The sequence below is a fragment of the Boleophthalmus pectinirostris genome, unplaced genomic scaffold (assembly GCF_026225935.1).
Source record: "Boleophthalmus pectinirostris isolate CB_2022bp ecotype Guang Dong unplaced genomic scaffold, ASM2622593v1 HiC_scaffold_17, whole genome shotgun sequence".
Lineage (NCBI taxonomy): Eukaryota > Metazoa > Chordata > Actinopteri > Gobiiformes > Gobiidae > Boleophthalmus > Boleophthalmus pectinirostris.
This window is the reverse complement of record NW_026571115.1, coordinates 6,481,905-6,506,931: the sequence shown is the minus strand read 5'-3', so window position 1 is coordinate 6,506,931 and position 25,027 is coordinate 6,481,905. Positions and strand designations below refer to the sequence as shown.

The window sequence follows — 25,027 nt, the reverse complement described above, 5'->3', positions numbered from 1 at the left end:
CACAATTAGCGATGTCCGAATCCCAAAACTAAAATATGACAATATCAGAACCAGAAACAAAAGTGATATGGTTCAAAAGACTTGAAAAGATTGGCTTTGTCAATAGACTCATCCCACTGGGAAAACAAACATGATGGTTTGATGCTCACTTTTTTGGAAAATCCTTCCCAGCATTGAGCAATGACCGGAAGGCCGAGATTCTTGATGTGTCTATAGCTAAAAAAAAGACAGATGGAACTACATAGACCATTTTCCTTTGCTCCATTTCAGTGTAGACTACAAGAAGAAATAACAGTTCTAACACTTTTAAGTCTTAGTTCTTTGGATTAAGTCTTGTCAAGACATTTTAAGAGGAAAAAGTTTCATATTAACAGTTTTGTTTGCTCCACAAAATATCACAATAAATATTGTACCATGAGATGCATATTGTGAAAATATTGTACTAAGAGATATGGATATTGTTACATCTCTTATCGTGAGCCTTCCCACCATATCATGAGCTTTAATAAATATTGTACCGTGAGGTTCATACCATGACGATATCGTATCGTGAGACTTGGATATCGTTACATCCCTATTCGTAACATAGCTAAAAATTCAATTCTTATTTTCAATTGTCGAGTAAAGATTTTGAGTGGAATTGTGGAATAGGCTACAGTATAATGCTAATGCTAACGCTAATGCTACAGAAACAGCTATGAATAAAAATTGAATTCATAAGTGACACAGCTTAAAATTCAGTTTAGATTTTGGTGAATTTGGGTGGAGTTGTGACCCCCCCTTTCCCTCCTAAACATGTGCTAATGCTAACACCGAAGAAGCTGTGGCGGGAGGTTCATGGGAGTACCCTGATGTGGTGGAAGTGGTGAAAGAGAGCAGCTTTTTTTACTGCGGAAAAAATCACTTACTCAGTGGAAGTCCACACCCACAGGGCTCAGTATGCCCGTAAATGATAAAACTGCATTCCAGTTCATGGGGCACTTAGGCCACATTGAGACTGTAGGGCTTAATGCTCAATTTGGATTGTTTTGTGACATTTTTTTGCGAGGTCTTTCACATTTCCAGTTAAATGTGATTTCCAGTGTGAACTTTAAATGACCCAAAAGTGTCCCACATGTGCATTGGAGGACACGATGATGCCACATGAAATGAGCAACTCAGTTTTTACGGAAGTTGCCTAAACATGGATGCTAGCATTGAGCATCTGGCCAGTTTAAAGCTGCTGTCGTATATCGGAGCCAGAACATTACAGCTTATTTGATTTAAGGAGGAGGTTGAGAAGGAGAAGGACAAGGTTTTTGACCATGGAGTTTTGTGGGCCAGTGGCAACAATGTCTGTAGAAAGGAACATGTCCTGCTTCACTCACATGGAGGTGACCTGGCCTTTCAGACTGAAGTCGCATGTCAAAAGATCGGATATGTATCGGTTTTAGGAGCACATATCCAAATGGCCTGGGTTGCATTTTGTCATTAAAAGACCAGATACAGGTCACATAGGGGCAAAAAACTTGGATTTGGGTCACTTCAGGCTGCAGTCTGAACGTAGCCTTAAAGATCTACACCTAATACTGGAAACTGCAAGTTGCACTCTACTTACTCAATACCAATATCTCCATCATAACACCAATAATTACCTTTTTATTTTAAAGGTTCTATATTATGCAATGCTGACTCTTGTGAGCTTAGTCTAGGGTGACCAGACGTCCTTATTTACACTGAACAGTCCCAGTTTTGAGCCCCGTGTCCCCTGTCCCAGATTTATCCAAAATCAGTGATTCGTCCCAGTTTTATACAAGAAATGTCCCAGGCCTCCCTGTTTTTGACTAATCTGATTCCTGACAACAGTAAAGAGGCATACATTGTCATTTGTTTAGGTAAAATACAGAAAAAATGCTTAAAACTGACCAAAACAAAGAAAATGTGACTTGGAACTGTTCTTTATTACGCACTCAATTCACAATTTTATTATTACCAACCACCACAAACCAGGGGGTGTCCTAGTTTTTTATTCTGAAAATATGGTCATGCTAGATTAGTCATGTTAAAATGTTGTTACTTTATCAAAAAAAAAGAAAAAAAAAGAAAAACTGAAGTTGTGTTTGTGTTTCACTCACATGAATCCTCATGAATGAATAACCAGGTTCTCTTTTAAGTTAATAACTACCTTTTAGCTTTAGTTTAGCAGGGCAATGGGTAATTCTAGGGCTGAAATAATGTAAATGATTGTAGTGAAGGTGTATGGAGTATAAAAACACAGAGCGCTTCCTGCATTATCACATGACATCACAAGGTGGAAAAGAATGTATGAAGGAACTCAACTGTTGTGTGTTAAACATGTGTGAATGAAACAAAACACAACTCCAGGTAAGTTTGTGATGAGGAAACAACATTAGAACATAGATCAGAAAATAACGTTATATGGGCCATTTAAATTATTAAATTGTAACTTTGCTTGTGAAGCAGGTGATATACACTCTTCCAGAAAAGTTACACAGTACATCTTTAAGTTTAAGTTTCCAGTTTGGTCCTAAATAGCTTGGCTGGAAGTTGGTGTGTCTTATGTTGGTGCTGGTCATGAATGTTTAAAGATGCACTTTGTAACTTTACTGGTTTAAGGGTTTGCCACATTCTTGTCTCCATGGAAATGTTTCTTTGAATTGAAATATTTCTCAGTGTAGCTTTAAACTTATCTATCTCCACAGAGACAAGCATATGGCGCCACCAGGCCATATCACAGGTCAGATCTATGAAGAGGCGATATCGCTAACAGTAAAGATTCATGTTTTTCAAAAGATGTATGAGCTTTACTTGAATTAATGCAAAATACAGATTAGTTTAAAAGTCTAGTATTTAACTTTTTTGCTGGGGTCCATCATCTCTCCTGCTTGTTTCTATGGATATGTCACTGATCTGCCTGGAATGTTCCGCAGTATGACATTCAACAGCTCTACATTATATTTATTCAATTACATGTAGTTTTATAGCTCAAAAATACATAGAAAAACAGGCATTTTGACTGTGATTGGCGTTGCCTTTATACAGATCTGACCTGTTACTTAATCTCCTTTGGTCTCCATGAAGATAGAAAGGTTTAATGCCATACTGTCAAACATTCCAAACAAAACAATAACATCTCCTTGGAGAAAACCATTTGATGGACTCTTCACCAAAAAAGTTACACAGTGCACCTTTAAACCTGACGGTATTTGTGGTTAGACCTGTATTAAGAGTTTGTTTGATTTGAGGATCAGAAATGGCACAAACATAACTTGAAGGCGCCACTGTTCTTTAATGGTGCACAGTCTGCACCAGGAGGATGAGGCTTTGGAGTGAGTGACAGGTGGAGTCAGCCAATCACAATGAAGTTTGAAGTGAAGTCAGGAAAAAACATACATTTTTGTGCCAGCATTTGACCTGAACATGTCTGGACATTCTGTTCTGAAGTGAACAATTATCAGAGAATTACAAAGGCATGCCAGGATTCTGCTCCTCTTCTCAGACTCTTAGGGCGCAGTCACACTAGGACTTTAGAACCGTGCCGCGCTCAAACATGATTGCTATGGGTTCTATGGCCCGCCGTCACACCTGCACAACCAAACAGGGCCACGGTTGACGACATCATTACACAGTGCTGTTTGTTTTACAGGTCATGCAACATTACATGAAATATCTCTTAAATAGTGAGGCAGATATGATGCGCGCTCCACTATGAGTTTATGGATATAAAAACAGCCGGAGGAGTGAGGACAACAGGAGACATGGCTGCAAAACTTCTGTCTCTATCACAGTCCTTTTGAATTTAAGTGTGTGGAATTTCTTCACTGTTTTTATCATATGAGTAACATTAGCACATCTGACAGGGATTTTATAGTAAAGTCGTGCATGAGCAACCATGCTGTGCTTTGGCCAACTTCCTCCAAATGGGCCAAAGTCCCAACCATCTCATACCGTGCTTTAGGGGCTACGGTTTTTCCTAGTGTGGCTGTGTCCCTAGTGATAATATGAAGAAAGATTAGATGAAAAGTAACACCAAGTATTTCACTTTACGATAACCACCAGATTTAAGCCCGGACTGTATCATGTGCTGTACCTGATTTTTACTCTCTTAAAAATGTGAAAAACACAACTAGTTCATTTTAAATGGTTTGCACTGGTCCAAAGTTATTCCACATTTTTATTTTACATTTATAAGTGCTTTTTACAGCTCTCAGTAGAAGCCAGAGCAGAGTTTAGAGACAAAGTAAAGTTAACAACTGGCATGATAAAAGTGGATTTTAAATATATTTGTTTTAGTTATGATAAAACAAAAAAATTTAATGCACATTAGTTAACAACTACCTTTCATGTTCATGAGAGATTGGCAATCCCAGGGCTGAAACCATCCAAATGATTCTAGTGAACGTGTATGGAGTTGAAAATCCCAGTGGAGCATTTTCTGTATTACCCCTTGACATCAGTGAGTGTTTTCAATTTGAAAGAAGAACTCAACTTAAATCTGCAGGGTTTGTGTCTTAAACATGCGTAAATGAAACAAAACACAATTCCAGGTCTGTTTTGTCGAGGGTTACTGGGTTCAGGCTGATCATAAACGATACATCAGATGTCTACCGTTAAACAAGGTCACCACAACATCTTGATTCTTACATCTTTGTTTTATATCTAGTGTTTCTTGCTTAGCTTGTTGTAATATATCAGCTGTTGCATGTTCAACCTAAGAAGTTTAAGTATATAAGAAGACAAAATGAACATCATTGGCTTAACACTCTGACCTTGTACTCCTTGTGTTGAGTCTTAGCTTATGCGTCTTTATGAAACCTGTGCCTTGATGTTTACAGTCTTGAAATTCCACAACAAGCACAATATGGTCCCTTTAAAAATACACCCATTTTGGTGTTGTTGTGCTGTATCAAGAATGCTGCATTACCGATTATTGTATTCATCAATATAATGTGATACATTGTGCAGGCCTAGTGACAGGTGTAATAATAATAATAATGCATTTTATTTATTAGGTGCCTTTCTGGACACTTAAGGTCACCTTACAACAATAAACAAAAAAACAAAGTTAAAAAGCACATAAAGTTGAACTGGGATAGTGCAGGTATGGTCCAAAGGTAGGCTGGAATGAACAGGCCAGTCAGAACAGGAGTTTTTTGTTTGGATTTGAAACGTGGAGTGAGTCAGTGTTGCGGACTTCAGGAGGCAGAGTCTTCCAGAGCGTGTGCCAGGGTATGGAATGTGAAGAGCAGGATTTTGCATTGACTGCGGTGTGGGATGGGGGGACAGTGGAGCTGTTGTAGGACGGGGGGTGGTGTGGTCGATGAACGGGTAAATCGGGTCGATGTAGGGGGTGCTGAGGTCGATGGAGGGGGTGGTGTGGTCGATGGAGGGGTGGTGTGGTCGATGGAGGGGGTGGGATGTCGATGGGGGGGTGGTGTGGTCGATGGAGGGGGTGGTGTGGTCGATGGAGGGGGTGGTGTGGTCGATGGAGGGGTGGTGTGGTCGATGGAGGGGGTGGTGTGGTCGATGGAGGGGGTGGTGTGGTCGATGGAGGGGGTGGTGTGGTCGATGGAGGGGGTGGTGTGGTCGATGGAGGGGGTGGTGTGGTCGATGGAGGGGGTGGTGTGGTCGATGGAGGGGGTGGTGTTTTCAATGGATCCAATCCATACGGGAGGTGACATAATAAAATGTCAGGTGGAAGGTGTTATAAAGGTGTTGTAAAGTCAGAGGTGTTATAAAGTGAAAGGTGTTATAAAGTGAAAGGTGTTATAAAGTGAGATTTGTTATTAAGTGAGATTTGTTATTAAGTGAGATTTGTTATTAAGTGAGAGGTGTTATAAAATGAAAGGTGTTATAAAGTGAGATTTGTTCTAAAATCACAGGTGCTATAAAGTGTCAGGTCTTATAAAGTGATCATGACTCTAAGGTTGTGGTTTGAATGGAGTCAGAGACATGGGTTACACAAAAAATCCAGTGTTTGTTATATTAGTTGATCAGATTTCAGTTTTCTTAATGTGTGTAAAATGTGCACCGTAAACTGAATCTCGACTTCAACAATAAAAGTTTGTCAGGTTAATTGTACTTCGACGGTTTTGCCTCCCATGACTTTCTGTTTTGTGTTTGCCCGTGTCCACATGATGCCTCAGTGATGATGTGATTATGGAGCACAATAGTGTTCAGTGAATCGTGCAGAGTAATTCCGAGAGCTTTGGGCCAGCCATTTGAGCCGTTTACATCCCGTTTACCTCTACGTGAGTCACTTATGAAAAACGAATTAAAATCACTCGTTCATTTGTTTTTTTTTATATAAAACCAAAAATAAGAAAATGAAAAAACAATTATTTTCTTAATTATTTGTCTCCAAAACCAAAATGAAAAACGGATAATGTTTAATTTTTTCAGTTTCGATTTTGTGTTTAAATGTATAATGGAAAAAATGGATAACAGCCGTTTCCCATTTCTGTGACTTAAACTGTGATGCCGGACTTTTGCACCACATACGGACTGAACGGGACTAAACAGGACTAAAACAGGAATAAACCATTTTCAGTCCTGGTCTCAGTCCTGTTCTGGTTCCAGTCTCAGCCCTCGTCTGGTCCCGGTCTCAGTCCCGGTCTGGTTCTGGTCTGGTCCCGGACGTGGTTTAGTCCAGGTTTAGTCCTGGTTCAGGAAAACTGAAAAAATTCATTGTTATATGTTTTTTTCATTTTGGTTTTAGAGACAAATAATGAAGAAAACCGTTGTCTTTCCATTTTCTTATTTTTGGTTTTATTTTGAAAAAAAATAACGATGATGCCAAATGATATACAGATTGTCAAATGCAGTGCAAAACACTGTTGGTGAATAGGACAAAAAAAATGCAAAAGATAGGGATGTAACAATAACTGAAATATCGTAATATCGTATCGTCAAAAGTCTCTCAGTAGTATTGTGGACTATCACAATATATCGAAATTATAAGTCTCATTGCTTAAATTAATAATTATGGTGCAGCAATAGCTAAAAAGCAGAGGGAACTACATAGACCATGACCCTTTGCTCTGTTTCAGTCCAGACTTCTTGAAGAAATAACTGTTCTCAGCACTTTTAAATGTTATTTGGATTATGACAGAAAAAAAATGTATTATTCATAGTTTATTCACAGTTTTCTTAGTCTTCAAAAAATATCACACTAAATATCATACCGTGAGATGCAATATCATGAAATTGGTCCTGAAGCTCAGAGAGAGAGGCTCAAAGCTAAGCTCCAAACCTACTCACTGAACCCCTGTGAGAGGGTCAAGAGTTTAGGAGTTACTCTTGACAGTGAGCTTAGCTTTGAGCCACACATCAGGTCCATCACTAAATCCGGTTTTTATCATCTAAAAAATATTGCCAGAGTCAGACCATTTCTCTCTCAAGCCAGTGCAGAGACTTTAATACATGCTTTTATCACAAATCGTGTTGATTACTGCAATGCTCTCCTTTCTGGTCTTCCAAAGAAATCTACAGCTCCATTGCAGCTCCTCCAAAACTCTGCAGCCCGGCTGCTGACGAGGACCAGGAAGCGAGAGCACATCACCCCAGTACTGAAGTCTCTGCACTGGCTTCCTGTGAGCTTCAGGATAGATTTTAAAGTTCTTTTATTAGTTTATAAAAGCTCTTAATGGTCTTAGTCCTATTTATTTATCTGATCTGCTTTTATCATATGAGCCCTCTCGGACTCTCAGGTCCTCAGGTAGTCTTCTTTTAACTGTCCCAAGAGTCCAGACTAAAACTCACGGTGAGGCGTCATTCAGCTTTTATGGCCCCGTTTGTGGAACAGTCTGCCTGAGGATCTGAGGTCCGCTGCGAGTGTTCATATTTTTTAAAAGTAAGCTCAAAACCTATCTTTTTAATTTAGCTTTTAATTGAAACTTTTATCTGTCTTAACTTAAATTATTATTATTATTATTATTATATTTATTTATTCTAAATTAAATTATCATTACTGTTTTACTTTGTCTCCATTTGATTTTAGCTCTCCATTTTGATTTTTATAATAACCTTTAGGAGTTTTATGTTTTTGTTTTTATGTTTATGTTTAAATGGTTGTATATATGGATGAAACAAAGGGATGGGATGGGGGGTTGCTCTTGATTTTAATTATTGTATTGTAATTTTTCTGTTGCATGTGAAGCACTTTGTGCTACATTTTAAATGTATGAAAAGTGCTATACAAATAAAGTTTGATTGATTGATTGATTGATGAAAATACCATACCGTACGTCTATCTGAAGAATGTTCTGAAGGGTTTAAACTTCCTCCATTAAGTTGCACAGTATTGCTTTGACAGTACATGTCTTTTAAGAAAATGCTTAGTTTGTTGTCGTTTTGTGATCATCTAATCAAGTATTGTGTGATTTCAGGGACTGAGAATGCGATCCAAGCTTGTGTGGAAAATGGTATTCCGAGCCTCATTTACACCAGCAGCATGGGCGTGGTCGGCCCCAATCAAGAAGGAGATCAGTTTATCAGGTAATCTTCTGCTCCATCTGACGTTCACCTCTGATCCTTCTGACCCCGTCTTCTGCTCCATCTAACCCTCTCCTCTGCTCCATCTGACGCTCTCCTCTGCTCCATCTGACCCCATCCTCTGCTCCATCTAATGCTCTCCTCTGCTCAATCTGACCTCCATCCTCTATTCCAGGGGTGTCAATCTCATTTTGGTCCGGGGGCCGTATCCAACCCACTTTGATCTCAAAGGGGGATCAGAAAACTCATGTCATATAAACCCCAAAAATAACAATAAGTTCAAATATTTGTGCAGAGAAACACAAATCTATTACAGAAATCTTTTTTAATTGATGAACTTTTTCTTTTACAAAATATTATAATATTATGAACAACCTGAATCTTTAAGAAAAAACTATTTCAACACAATGTTTTAACATGAACTTGTACGTAAACAGGAATAAGACAATTTTTCTTGGAAAATCCTGCACTTGGCTCCATTTTTGTCATTTTGGACATTTTTCTGATGAGGGTGTCACAGTCAACAGTCAAAACGATCGTCCTTTAAGAGCGTTTGGAAAGAGACAAGTCTTCATTTGTGCTGCTCTGGTGGGAGGGGCCATGCACAGAGACGCTGGAGACGCTGCTGTGATAAACACAGCAGAAAAGAAACAATATTTTAATAGAAAATATAATTACAATATTTTAGTAAAACGTCAGCTAAGGGCCAGATTAAAGGTCTTGGAGGGCCGGATCTGGCCCCCGGGCCTTATGTTTGACACCTGTGCTCTATTCCATCTGACCCTCTCCTCCTCTCATCTGTAGAATCTTACAGCTAACTGTAAAAAGTTTGAATAGGGCCCTGGGAGAGATCTCTAAAATACTCAAATGCATGGGTGCCATCTAAAACCTGTTCAAGCTGTTTTTGATGATGGGACAATGTTATAACTTGATAGAACTTAGAATAATTAAAAACATCAGTAATGTAAGTCCCTATTGTCGTAAAGTACTTGTTGGAAGTTGTTTCTTGCTTTGTGCGGAATGTTTCACAGTATGGCATTAAGCCTTTCTGTCTTAGTGGAAACAAACCAGACCAAGTTACAGGTCAGAACTATGGAGAGGCGACCCTCGCTCACAGAATGTTTGTTTTTCTAGGTATTTTTAAGCTATAAAACCACCTGTAATTGAATAAATATAAAGTAGAGATGTTTAATGTCATATTGTGGAACATTCCAGGCAGAGCAATGACGTATCCATATAAACAAGCAGGTGACAGACCCTCCACCAGAAAAGTTACACAATGCACCTTTAAATTAATGTCATTTTCCTCCTTTAGTTACCTCGTGTGTGTTTTTTGTCATGATGAGGAAATCTAATTTGGACATTGGGTTGTATTGTGCAAACTCATTTTTTCTTTTGGATAGAAAATCAGATACAGTTGAGTCATAAAAAAATAAAAACACATTGCAATGAAGTTATGAAATTGAAAATTGCAGGGTGTCCTTCTGAGTTGCCACATTTGACAGATTCATTATGCCATGGTTTGGGAGAGCGCATCATCATAATGAAATATAGAAACAAAGGCTGTGTCTAAATGTCTACTCTATTTCCTACTCCCTAGCATTCAAAATTGTAGTGGGCATTGGTGGTCACTAGATTGGTCAATAGACAACAATGCATTACATGAGTCGATGTGGACACAAGACAAGTGAATAAAATTTGATAAAAGCGCTGATTTATGGCTCTGTAGATCCTGATTCTGAATAAAACACGACTAAATAAAGCGTTCTGGTGATAGTGGTGCTAGGTTTAACCGATTACCTTAGCTCCAGTTGTTAATAGATTGATAAAAAAACTAATAATCCAGATTGTTTATGTGAAATCCAGCTTGACAAATACACATATGATTATTATTTGTCATAAACACTTGTGCCAGTCTGATGTGATCAGGGGTGTGCAGAAATATCGTTATATCGTATTGTTCAATGTGATGATACATTATAGATATCGTTTTTCTGCTGTATCGATATATATTGCCAAAAGTGTTTTGTTACTAAATTATTTTGTTAAAGTGCTACAGTTTTGTTTCTTGTTCAGAGGAAGGAAATTCGTTCATGCAACACATTTGACATTTTCACAGTTTTGATGATGTTTGTGTTTCATATTTAACTTGCACAAGAAGTGGTTTAACAAAGACTTTTAGTGTCACAACCATCATTTAGCCTTTATTTTTTATAGAAGAGTATTGAATCACTTTGAAATATAACGTATTGAATTGTATTAAATAGTAAGCTCACTGTATGTATCGTATCGTGGCCCATGTATCGAGGCATGTATTGTATTGTGGCTTATGCTAGACACTTCACCCACTTTGCCTAGTATGAAAGTGGTGTGTGTGTGTGTGTGATGAGTGGTGAGTGATGGTGGTGGTCGGAGGGACCGTTGGCGCCAATTGGCATGGCAGCTGCGCTTCTGTCAGTCTGCCCCAGGGCAGCTATGGCTACAACAGTAGCTTACCATCACCAGGTATAGAGTGAATGAATAATGCTGAATAATGCTCTGTAAAGCGTCTTTGTGACAAAAATGTCTGTGAAAAGCGCTATAGAAATGGAGACTTAGGCTGCGTTCAGACTGCAGTCTGAAGTGACCCAAATCCGATTTTTTGGCCTCTATGTGACCTGTATCTGATCTTTTAATGACACAGATCCATTTTTTTCAAATGCGACCCAGGCCACTTGGATATGTGGTCCTGAATCCGATACATATCCGATCTTTTGACATGCGACTTCAGTGTGAACGGCCAAAGTGCATTCATTCAACCTACACGTTATCAACAAGCCACAAATGTCACTATTCTGCGCTGAAGTAGTCCGAAAATTGTTAATGAACTCCGTGTCACTGAAGCGAAGCACATCACCACTCACCACTCTTGGCTCCGTCTCCGCATCCACATGTTCCTTTCAACGGACGTCGCTGCCGCTGTCCTACAAAACGCCACGGCCAAAAACCTCATCCTTCTCAATCTCCTCCTTAAAACAAGTAAGTTGTTCATGTTCTGGCTCCGGTACGAGAGGAACTTTAAAATCGCCAGGTGCTCAATGCTCGCGTCCATGTTTGGACAACTTCCGTAAACACAGAGCACGCTCGCTGCGGTTGACGTCATCGTGTCTCCAGTGCACATGCGGGACACGTTTACTGTTCACACAGGGGATCGAATACAAGTCACATTTAATTGGAAATGTGAACGACCTCGCAAAAACATCAGATTTCACAAAAAAATTGGAATTAAGCGTTAAGCCCTGCAGTCTGAACGTAGCCTTACTTACTTACTTATTTACTTACTTACTATGTATCCAGGTATGTATCATATCGTGGCCTATGTATCGAGGCATGTATCGTATCGTGGCTTATATGTCGAGCTATGTATAGTATCGTGGCCTATGTATCAAAGTATCAAATGTATCGTGGCCTATGTATTGTATCGGCAACTTCTGAATGATATCCAGCTTTAGATGTGATCATTATTTATGACAGAAATCAAGTTTTATCAGAGTTTAGCTGAGTTTTTTTCACTGCATGTCTGAATAGCTCTGTCAGTCAGTGCACTGTAGAGGGTGCTAAAGAGTGCAGGCCTATGTAATGAGGGGTTAGGGCAGGGGTGGGCAAACTATGGCCCGGGGGCCATATGCGGCCCTTTAAACCTTTTAATCCGGCCCGCCGAACTGGAATAAATTACAATAATAAACCTTGTTGATGTTTTATTTGTCATGCATTTCCAGCGTTTCCCAGTAGATGGCGCACTATATATACATTGAGTTGCGGTGTATTATGTTGGCCGCAATGCTTTATGGGAAAGTGTTCTTACAGGAGTTATTCGGACCATGAGTGAAGTAGTTGGTGCTTAAGATATAAGACTGCACTGCTTCCATTTTGAGGTGGTAAAAATCGATCTAGGAAACCAAGTGGACTCTGAGTTGTGATTATTAATGTGTACAACATTTTGGAGTCAGGATTTATCACTCTCACAGGTGTGTATCTGTGGGTGTTTGGCGAGAGCTTTGATTTTGAGCTGTTATCAGTCATATTCAAAAACGGTGAACTCATGATATACATTCACTCGTGGTGTGCAGTGGAACAGGTCTCAACAGTTTTATGTGTTCTGAATCTTTCACAGCAGTGATGAAACATGTAGCCCACGTCTGAAGTCCTAGGTAAATGTGAATAAGAATGTAATGAATCTGAGCTCTTAACACGTTATGTCCTGTCTTCTGTCCGTCCCTTCAGTCAAACTTTAGGACCCTATGTGGCCCGCGAGCCAGAAAGTTTGCCCACCCCTGGGTTAGGGACTAGGACAGACATTCTGACACAGCCAAAAACACAGCACCTCTCCATATGTCATCAACTGACATCAATTCCATCCAAAATGCAGAGACAATTTACGCACATTGAAGGCATTATTCTTACAGTTTAAGCATTGATGTAAGAAAAAACTGTGTTGTTATTTATTTTTATTTGTCAATTCATGACTATTGTTTTATTTTGTCAATTTATGGCCCTTGTTAGCACAATGGTTGCCAGGTAACAGTTATGGGATTACCTCCACACATGTCATATCTGCTGCCCGGTCCAGTCAGGAAGTAAAATTATGACCGTCACCAAAATTCCAAAACTTGAAAATAATAGGCAAGATTTTTAGGAAAACTTAACTAAATATAATCATGTTAACGAATTAGTAGTCTAACCTGGCATATGCACTTGTTTTGTACAACCAATAACGAAAAACTGATTTTTTTTTTTTTTTTTTTCCCTATTTTTCAATTTTTATTTCAAAATTGTGAAATGGGAAACAAGTAATTTTCCGATTTTGGATTCTTTGGAATGCATGGATTCTTTATCTAGTTTATGTATTTTTGGTGTAGTTTATCATTTTACTTCCTGGCTGGACTGTTACCTAGCAACCATACTGTAAACAACAGTCAAATCGTGTATCTTTGAACATTAAAAGATCTGTAACTGAAGCAGATTATTCCCATGGACACGACCAAGTGGCCTGCCTTCCTCTCGAAAAGTTACATAGTGAAACTTTAAGGGCAATGTAAAATAAGGTGTCACCTCAATGCCTGCTACAAAAACTTTGAATTTATAATGGTATTTTTCCCCATTCTGTCCCATTTCCATAAAAAACAAAAAACAAAAAAACATGTCTGTAGTTGTGCAGAAGTGATCCCCCATCTGCACATGCCCAGGACGGTGTAGACAAACAGGCTCTGCTGACAGATATCCCACAATGCACTGCTGACTCGCCCTTAGTCATTCTTTCCTAAGCCACATGTTTCATCCAGAGGAATCCTAACATTCCTCTCATACATGGGGAAGGGCCAGAGCTCTCACACTGGCACTTGGAGTTTTTTAGTCAGACTCAAATATTAATTTGTATTGGTTACCATGGTAACACAATAGACACAATAGACACAATAGCAAACACTGCTAAGCTTTTTAGATTTATTCAAACACATTTTCAGGAGCCTTAATCAAGCTTAAACTTTGTTATCTGTAAGTTGTTACCAGTAGAGGGCAGATGTGAAACCTGTTGCCCTCCTCTGGACTTTGTTCAAGTGTAGATTCGCTCGGCCCAGATTGGTTCAGGTCTGGAGACATTGCATTTGGGTGACAAAGTGAATAAAAAATATTGTCTTTTTCTCTTAGAAAATACAAAATTATCACTATTTATGTTTATTTTTATTACTATATAAATATTTACAAAACTGTATGCAAATCTTCTCCGGGAGGCATCCAGAACAGATGCAGCGGCTCTACTCCAAGATCCTCCCATGTGACTGAGATCCTCACCCAACTTCTAAGGGCACCCAGCCACTCTGAGGAAGAAACTCATTTTAACTGCTTGTATCCACAATCTTGTCCTTTCAGTCCCTACTCAAAACTATGTTCTACATAATTAATAAACCCCTTTAATGGCTAGTACATAGTATTAAATAGTTATCACTCTGAATCATTCTGAACAAACTCTTTGTTCCTTATGTTCCTTATGTTTCCAAGACTCACAAAAATGTGAAAGTGGTACAGAAACAATACATATATATATATATATATAGGATAGGATAAAAACTACAAAGATGATCTTATTTAAATTTTTTTTTTCTTTTTCTTTTTTAGGGGGACTGAAGACACGCCCTACCGCATCAAACACACCATGGCTTATGACAAGACCAAGTCTAAGGCTGAGGAGCTGGCGCTGAAAGCCAATGGGACCAAGGTGAGAACATCTGTGAAGACAATAATCAAGGGCCCATATTACACTATTTTATGATCTATGTTATAATGTTCCTCATCACAAACAGACTTGGAATTGTGTTTTGTTTCATTCACACATGTTTAACAGACAAACCCTGCATATTAAGGCTGAGTTCTTCTCTCAAACAGAAAGCACTCTGTTCTACATTATCATGTCATGTGGTTACACAGAAAATGCTTCAATACTTCATAACTTCATACATTTTCACGTGAATCATTTGGATAATGTAAGACATGAAATTGGCAATCTTAAAAGGTAAAAGGTAGCTGTTTTACCACTTCATGACATTACAAGATGGAGTATTTTGAGCTTTGGAGATGTAGCTATACTAATAACAAAGGGTTACTTTCTTGTGTGAATGAAACAAAACACAAGTCCAGGTCTGTGTTTTAGGAGGTAACAGCATTGTAACATGGCTTAAAGCTCACAAGAGTCAAGTTTGCGTAATATAGCGCCTTCAATCTCAAAACATAAAAACAGCATCTACCCGTCCAAGCGGTGTTTGAACCATTGATCTTCGGACTCAAATACTATACGTGTATGTTGAAATTGCTAAAGAGTTGTTCTTATTATCATCGTGGTATCGGAGTAAGTATCACATATTGAATCTACTTCTTAGTATTGAAATTAAGTTTGAATTTTTTGTTTTGTGACAACACTAGTGAACAGTTGAATAATGTTAAATACTGGATTGTTTTAAAAGAAGATTAATCTTCATACACAAGTGTAACTTAAGCCGATGCAGGACGAGAATCTCCTGTTCACAAAGACAACAGCTAAAGCCCCAGGGTCTAACACTGTTTGAAAGAAAAACAAAGGTGAAGTCATCAGTTAAATATGAAGATTAAGTAAAACTTCATGCTGGAACTGTTAGTGCTGCACTTTACTTTTTGAAAAGTTTTGTTAACTGTTTACAAGGAGTTTACTTTTTATAATATTTCATACATTTATTGTTTATTTTAGAATATTTTATTTAACTTATTATTATTACCAAGCATTATCTATATCTATTATCTATATATAGATTAGGGGTGTAACTGGTTCATTTTCAGTACAGTGGGGGAACAAAATGAAAAACCATTTGCTTGTTGTTTATTTGTGTGTTTATTAAACCAACAATTAGTTTTGACATACAAATGGGAAAATAAAATAAACGCAAAGTGCTGCTTGGTAATAATAATAAGTTAAATAAAATATTCTAAAATAAACAATAAATGTATGAAATATTATAAAAAGTAAACTCCTTGTAAACAGTTAACAAAACTTTTCAAAAAGTAAAGTGCAGCACTAACAGTTCCAGCATGAAGTTTTACTCAATCTTCATATTTTTGGTCAGAAAAAACAACTTGTCCACATTGTGTGCAGTAAGTGCAGATCTGCTGCAGTTACAATGTCCCCAGCGGTTGAAAATACCACTGGGGGGTGGAGATTGTGTGAGATTGAATGAGGACCAACGGCTGTAGTTTTGCGAGGATTCACATGATTCGGAGGGACGTAGTCAAGGCAAATGTCAAGTCAGTGTCAAGACGGCCACCCTAACTATAAAGCGCTGCAGGAAACACTGCCCCAATCACCTGTACCGAAACGGCTCGGCACAAATACATGTACCATTACACCCCTAATATATATGTTAAACGTCCTATGTTACTTAAAACTGACTCTTTAAACTATGCTATAATGTTGTTACCTCATCAAAAACATTCCTGGAGTTGTGTTTTGTTTTATTCACATGTTTGAGTAATCTTTTATTATTAGTCTGTCTACATCTCCAAAGCTATTCCACCCTGTGATGTCACAAAGTGGTAGTTTTCAAGTTACCAGCTATTTTATACCCTTTTTCAGTAGAGATTGGCAATTCCAGGGCTGTAATTATCCAAATGGTTCTAGCAAAGGTGTAAGGATCTTAAAACCACAGTGGAGCACTTCCTGTGTGACATTACAAGGTGAAACATAGAGTTTTCCATTTGAGAGAAGAACTCAGCATTAAAATGCAGAGTTTGATTGTTAAACATGTGTGAATGAAACAAACACAACTCCAGGTATGTTTGTGATGAAGAAACTACATTATAACAGATCAGAAAATAGTGTATGGGCCCCTTAAAAATAATTCATTCAGACTTGTAAATGCTTAGATTGATTTGTAGTGATCAAAGTGACTCCATGTGATTTTCTTTAACTACAAGAACATCTAATACTTTTACAGACCACAGGGGGCAAATGAAAACCACATTTTACTTAATGCACAGGGCTTAAAAGCACCATAACTCACTATAACCTCACTGTGCTGTAAAATGGACTGAAGAAAAGACTTAATATGTTTCTATTTAACATTAGCTCATCTTGTGTGTGTGTCTGTGTGAGTGTGTGTGTGTGTGCGCTTGTGGGTGTGTGTGTGTGTGTTCTAAAACATGTTTTGCAGATTACGCTTATGTCGAACTCTCAGAATGTCCATAATTTAACATTTAATGGGCCCATATTACGCTGTTTTCTTATGTGTGTTAAAATGTAGTTTCCTCATCACAAACAGACCTGGAGTTGTGTTTTGTTTCATTCACATGTTTAACACACAAATCCTGCATATTTTGGAGAGTTTTTCTCTCAAAATGAAAACATTCTGTTCCACCTTGTGATGTCATGTGGCAATACAATAAACACTGCACTGTGCACTTTAAACTCCATAGACCTTCACTAGAATCATTTGGCATCTTGCAATAATAATGATATTTTAGTTATTTTAGTTGTAAAATGAGAAGATTTGAGCAGCAAATATAACAATAAGCTGTAGAGCAGACTTGTCAAACTCAGGCCCAGGGGCCAAATTTGGCCCATGATATAATTATATTTGGCCTGTGAGATCATATCAGATATGTATTAGAGCTGCCCGCCGGCTACAGATAGGCCATAGAGACATTATTTATTTAAATATTTTATATTATGCTTGTTCTGGAGTCAATGTTTAAGCAAAACTATTATTGAACTTTTTCTTTTTTTTAAATAAAAGGTTTAACATTACATATCTCAAAAGAAGAGAAAACATGCAGATGCTGTTGAAATTTTTCAATAAATATTTAGTTTGGCCCACAACTTACTCCCTACTTTTAATTTTGCCCCTGTGTGAATTTGAGTTTGACACCCCTGCTGTAGAGGCTTGAATAAGTAACTTCTGTATCTAATAATTGTTTTATTCTACTCTTTATTTGTTGCAGCACAAGCCTTTAAATAATCCTGTTTATTTAGAAAAAACTGAACATGTAATATCTTCTTTATTGTTATCGTGTCAGTGTCATAAAGTAGTTATATTGTCATGTGTCGTTATATTTCTCTGTAGCTGTATATTGTACTTCAGAATGTGTTATCGTGACCGGCCGAGCTTCCTTCAAGGCCTCTGAAGTACAACACGTTTCACTCATACACGCAAACTCGGGTCACGCCTCCAAATCAGGCAAACTTCTGTAATGTGAAATTTATTTTTCTCGCCACAGGTGAAGGGCGGGAAGACGATGTACACCTGCTCCCTCAGACCCACAGGCATCTACGGAGAGGGCCACGATCTGCTCAAGGAATTCTGGACGCGCTGTATCCAGACAGGAGGGGTCATAATAAGCGTTGTCCCGGAAAACACAGAGCACGGGCGTGTCTATGCAGGTGGGCAACACATGGTCAAAATCACTCACCATATTTTGCTTAAAGGAGCACTTTGTAACTTTTTTGCTTGGGGGTCCATCACCTTCTTGTTTCCATGGATATGTCATTGCTCTGCTTGGAATGTTCCACAGCATGACATTAAACAGCTCTATGTTACATTTCTTCAATTACAGGTGGTTTTATAGCTCAAAATACCTAGAAAAACTGATATTTTGACTGTGAGCAGGGTTGCCTCTCCACAGATCTGGCCTGTAACTTGGTCTGGTTTGGTCTCCATGAAGGTAGAAAGGTTTAATATCATACTGTGGATCATTCCAGACAAAGCAATAACATCTCCATGGAGAAAAGCATTTGACGGACTCTCCAGAAAAGTTACACAATGCTCCTTTACCTGTTTATTTCCTATGTTGTATGATGTTATTCAGTATTTGAGCAAAACTCGTTTTATACAGTGTTTTTGTGTTTTGTTTCATTCACATGTTTGAGTAATTCTTTATCTTTAATCTGATCTCCAAAGCTCAAAATGCTGTGTTCCACCTTGTGATGTCATGAAGCAATAGTTTTCATGTTTGCAGCTACCTTTTACCTTTTGTTCAGAAGAGACTGGCAATTCCAGGGCTGGAATCGACTACAGCATGGTTTAAAGCCCTAATAAGTCCACTTTAAGATTTTCAGTTAAAATGACGTTACTTCAAAATCAGTCAATCAAGGCCTCTGTAGGATTTGTCAAAAAGTGAACTGGAGAAAGCAGGGCGTGGTAGTAGCTGAAGTGTAACTAAGCTGGACAAATTAGGCTTTAGACAGCTGTCAAAACCAATGCATGTAAAGCTAAAAGTTATGAGTTGAGCATAAGAAAGAATTCAGAGCTAATTGTACTCAAGTAAAACTACTGTTACTTCAAAATAATATTAGTCAAGTAGAAGTACAAAGTTCAAGAAATGAAAAATTGTATGTTTACTGTCACGATACTATAATTTCAAGCCCCTATTGATACTTTGCAGCTCATGTCATCATTCACTGGGGGTGTGATGCTACCTGGAGGCATCGCTCTGTCTGAAGCTCTGTTACTAAAGTCAGACTTTAATCTGAGCTTTATTTTAATACACTCTGATCATAAAGAACTGACATAGCTGGAACTACAACAGGTGAGCTGCTCTGTGCTGTTAAAAATGTACGTAAATATTGTTTAAGCAGCTTTTGAGGTCAAAATAAGTCCGATGTGTACTGTCTGCATCTAATTATAGTCAAAGAAATACGCAGTTAGCATGCTAGTAGTTGTAAGCTTTACCGTGATGGCAAAACTCTGCTCTGGCTGCTGAAAGTTGCGAAAAGCGCTTATAAACTTGTGAATAACGCAAACGGTTTAAAATGAACGAATCACATTAAAACCGTTAAATGTGCACTGTGTAACTTTTCTAGTGGTCCGCCACCTGCTTGTCTCCATGGAGATGTCATCACTGATGTCTAGATTGTTCCACAGTAGAGATTAAGTCGTATCTATCTCAAGGGAAACTACCGTAGGCTACATTACAGGTTAGATCTATGGAGAGTCGCCCCTATTCACAGAAGGGATGGTTGTATTTTTGAGCAACAGAAACGCCTGTAATTAATAAATAACTTTTCTGACGGAGGGTCCGTTTCATATTATTGTATTAAACCTTTCTATCATCATGGAGACCAAACCAGACCAAGTTACAGGTCAGATCTGTGGAGAGGCGACCCCGCTCACAGTCAGACTGCTTGTTTCTCTAGGTATTTTTGAGCAATAAAACCACCTATAATTAATACATGCTAGATAGATGCATTTAATGTCACACCATGGAATATTTCAAGCAAAGCAATGACATGGAAATAAGCAAATGACAGACCCTCCACCAGAAGTGTTGACAATGTACCCTTTATATTTTGAAGTTAGTCATCTGAACTGCAGATGCTCTCTCTGTGCTGGCGTGTAAAGTTAGTATGACTCAGGTCTAAATAATGGGATTACCCACATTTAAAGTGGTATTTTCCTGTCTCCAATGTTACATTGCTTTATTTACAAACATTAAATCATGAGACCGGCCCATACCCTCTCACGTCAGAGTTGTCACTGCTGTAGCAGAGGCCTATGTTTTGAAATGTAATGGAAAAATCACTCTAATTTGGCATTTTGTTCCTAGTGAAATGTCTCTGAAACAGTGGGTCCCGCCTATAGATCAGTCTCTTTTTCCATGTCAGATTCTTTATTTTTTTGTTTAATAGCAACATAAACTTAGCCAGGCTAATTTCTCTACAGCGACTAGGTCAGGAAACAGAATACAATAGACGGTTTCCAAGACCCTGGAAGTTGTAGACCACACACCAGCCATTCAGCGAAGAGCTGTGAAGCCATGACGTCAAACTCGTCACGCTTGTCTGGGTCCCTTTTGTGGCACAACACAACAGTAAACAAAGCGGTCCAGATGGCTGTAGACGAAGACAAACATTCTGTGTTGGCAGCAGTTCCCAAGATCAAGGATTTAACGCCAGAACAAAGAGAATGTTTGGTGAATTTTATCAAAGGGAAAGATGTTATTGCCCTTCTTTCTATGGGATTTGGTGCATTACATACGTCACAACCAAATAGCAGTTAAATTAAAAAAAAGTACTCGCCTACTGTCGAGCGAATGAATCCTCATGCTGCAAGGTCAGACGGTTTCCACGAAGAGAAACCAGCTGAAGAATCAGGCTAACATAAACTAGTACACTGCAGAATGAAAGAAACAAAAGTATCAATCACTGCTGAAGTTACATTGTTCTCATACTGAAAACTAACTGTAAAAACATCTATGCACAACTTAATCTGGGATCTGGGGGGCCTTTAGTTCAGCTGTTATCCGTGGGTTCAGAATGATGAAAAATTAGGACCGTTGCCATGGCGATTAATGATATAAAACAAAATATTACAGCTGAAACCCATTAATTTACTGTGGACCCATCATGTTACATAAAGCCCGTTTGAGGTCATTGCAAACTGTTTTTTTAGTCGTTGAATCTGGCAACAGAAACTGTACAGCAAATTAGTCTGTGATGGTGTAGAAATATACTTGTCTGTTCCACCTTGTGATGTCATGTGGTAATGCAGGAAGTGCTCTGCTTTGTTTTTAAACTCCATACACTTTAATTTCAGCCTTTGGAATTGGCTATTTCTAATGAAAAAGGTAAAAGGTAGCTGTTAACATGTAAACTACAGCTTCATGACATCACAAGTTGGAACAGAGCATTTTGAGCTTTGGAAATGTAGACAGACTAATAATCAAGAGTTACTCAAACATGTGAATGAAACAAAACACAACTCCAGGTGTGTTTTGGAGGAGGTAACATTCTAACATGGCTTAAAGCTCACAAGAATCCATTTTGTGTAATACAGGACCTTTAATGCTTCATCTCTCTTTTCTGTCTGTAGGTAATGTAGCCTGGATGCACGTGCTGGCTGCCCGCGCTCTTCGAGACAAACCCCAAAATGTGGGAGGAGAGATCTTCTATAGCTATGACGACTCTCCATACAAAAGCTATGAAAGCTTCAACGAGCAGTTTTTCACTTCCTTCAACTTCCGAAAAATACGCATTCCCCTTTTCATCGTGTGGTTCATGGTGATAATCAACGAGATCCTGCGTTGGATTTTGAGTCCGTTTTATAACTACACGCCATTGCTTAATAAGTATACTTTTACAACGGTGTGTACTTCCTTTACAGTGCAGACGGATAAAGCGTACAGGCATTTCCAGTACAAACCTCTGTACAGCTGGGACGAGTGCAGGAAAAGGACTCAGGAATATGTCGATTCCTTTGCTCAAAAACACTATAAAGGAGATTAGCACAACTGTTGGAAAATACTTGATGGAATGAAAACAGATAATATGCCCTGGCAACTTAATTTCTATATTAAAGAGATAGTAGTTTGTCTGTTCAATCAGAATATCACGATTGAAAATGATTTAATGATAATAATAATACATTAATCTCAAACAGGGCTTTTCCACACGCTCAGAGTCCTTTTACAGTTTTATGCACTATTCATCCTACACTCGGAAGTGGTGAGATACTGTTGTAGCCACAGCTGCCCTGGGGCAGACTGGTGGAAGCGAGGCTGCCAATCCGAGCACCACTAACTCACGCACATACCATATATTCATAGCAGGCAATATGGGTGAAGTGTCATGCTTAAGGACACCACAACAGTGTTTCCCACTTGTGCCCCACTGTGACACTGTAATTCCCAGAGGAATCGACTCCCAGTACCCAGCCCTGTTGAGCCTCTGAGATCTGATGAGATCAGGCTCATTCTTAGTCATTGTCTTAGACATATTTGCTAAATTGACTTTTTTGAGCTTTTATTCATAGTGTAACATTGTTCCCTCATCAAAAATATACCTTAAAGTTTTTCACTTCAGTTACAAAGTTAATGCTAGATTCCCTTTTTGCACTGCATTATCTTGTGTCATAGCATCTTCCGTTCATTCCAATGTGCTGTGAAAGACTACGCCGTTTGAAGGGATGTTTAGAGGCTTATAGCTCCATCTAGTGGTGAGAGTTTGTAAGAAAAAGCAGAGCCTCTCAAATCCCAGTGTTTCTCATTTACATTCCACTTACTGAAAGATGTGTATCCTAAACAGGACACTGTAAAGGATAAAAAAGAACTATATTTATGGCATTTAAAGGTGCAGTATGTTAGTGGTCTGCCACTTGCTTGTTTCCATAGAGATGTTATTGCTTTGCCTGGAAAGCTGCACAGTATGGCATTAACCATATTTATTTAATTATGAGTGTTGTTCTTGCACAACAGAAACAGTGAGTGGACTCGACTCTCACCAGATCTAACTTGTAACTTGGCCTGGTGGTCTCCATGGAGATAGACATGTTTAATGTCATACTGTAGAACAGAGCAAAAGCAGATTTCAATTAACACAGAAAATGTATGATGCATTAACGTGATGTTTCTTTAATTTAAGTAATTAAATTTTTTTATTGTAAACAAAAATATATATTTTTTATTAACAAATGTTTAATCTATTATCTAAATTTAGTAATTTAGTATAGTAAATTAAGTATGTTTTATTCACATATTTAATAAAATAATTGTTAAAAAAAATGTGTATTGTATTTTGACTTTGTCTATTAAAATAGTAACAGTAATACAGCAGGAGTTTATAAAGCCTTATCCATAGGATTCAGAAGAATGAAAAATTTGAATAATTGCCATAGTGAATAAGAAGTGCTTTTGTCCAAACTTTTCAGACAGAAGTTATAAAATAATTTTTAGCCATTATAACTTGAAGGCTGTATCAAGTGGTGGTTTGAATATTGTTTAATGAAGTTACACATTGAGTTGAAGCTTAAACACTGAGATCTTATTTGTTGAAAAGTACTACTGTGTTTCCTACATAATGTGTGACCTATGTGTTTCTAAGCAAATTCCTTTGCAGAACTGGGACTGTGGAGATAACCAGCTGGCTTATCGAAACAGACTTGGTGTGATTTACAATGGTTAGGAGGGGGTTGTCACTTCCCCCAAAGAAGAAATGCTGACACTTCAAGGCAACGATTCAAGGCGGGAACCTGCTCAACATATTATATGCATATTCATATGGATGTTTATAAAAACTGGGTTGAAGTATTCAGAAGGGGTCAGATGCCTGATGTAAGCCCTCTGTAACTTTGTAGGCAGTTAGGGACAATGATCTGACCCAGAGCTCTGTATTAGAATTGTATTGTCAGGGGAATACATTTTTGTAATTTAAATTGATTGAGTCTAGTAATTTTTGATAGAACACGCCTAACAAACTGTAATCTAAAAAAAATAAAATAATCAGTTTTATATAGCGCTTCTCTGGACACTCAAAGACAATTTACAGAGCATTACTCATTCACTCCATACCCAGTGGTGGTAAACTACTACTGTAGCCACAGCTGCCCCGGGGCAGAGTGACGAAAGCAAGGCTGCCAATCTGCACCATCGGCCCCTCCGGACACCACCACTCAAACATACACCACTTTCATACTAGGCAATGAGGGTGAAGTGTCTTGCCTAAGGACACAACAACAGTTTTTACAACTGGCGCCCCACTGTGTCACCTGATTTTCCCAGCAGTCTCCCATCCAAGTACTAACCAGGCCCGGCCCTGCCAAAAATGACATTTTACGTCAGGACCGGCCCTGTCGTTTCGGCTCAGATTTGACAAAATTTTCAAAATGCGCAAAACTGGCTGGAAACGTCCCCAAACAACCCCAGACCACCCCAGATGTCCACACTGGAGCGTCAGCCAAAACCTGACATGGCCAAAAATGACATTTTTCTTCAGGACCGGCCCTGTCATTTCGGCTGAACCACTGCTGTCCTCGTTTGATCATTTGCTCAGTGTTCTTCTCAAACCTTAGAGACGAATCAAACGCAGTCCCAAGTACTTCTAAGAGTCCACCATTTCTACTGCTTCCCCATGGATGGAGCTGGTTATTGGGCTGTGGACTTTTTTCCACAAGTCCACAACCGCTTCTTTGGTTTTAGCTCCATTTAGATCCAGGTCATTGTTATCACAGCATTAATGAAAGCAGGTAGAGCTCGGCCGTGGTGTGAG

General features: G+C 38.6%; 1 protein-coding gene across 1 annotated transcript in view; it reads left to right on the top strand.

Moving 5' to 3' along the window:
• hsd3b7 (hydroxy-delta-5-steroid dehydrogenase, 3 beta- and steroid delta-isomerase) overlaps positions 1-23,434 on the top strand; it is a 33,471-nt gene extending 10,037 nt beyond the window's left edge. Inside the window, exons 3-6 of the mRNA XM_020933157.2 lie at positions 8,388-8,496; positions 14,647-14,746; positions 18,268-18,430; positions 21,858-23,434. Coding sequence (XP_020788816.2) covers positions 8,388-8,496; positions 14,647-14,746; positions 18,268-18,430; positions 21,858-22,270 — 785 coding nt within the window. The 3' untranslated portion in view covers positions 22,271-23,434. The remainder of the gene's footprint in view (positions 1-8,387; positions 8,497-14,646; positions 14,747-18,267; positions 18,431-21,857) is intronic.
• The last annotated feature ends 1,593 nt before the right edge of the window (positions 23,435-25,027 follow it).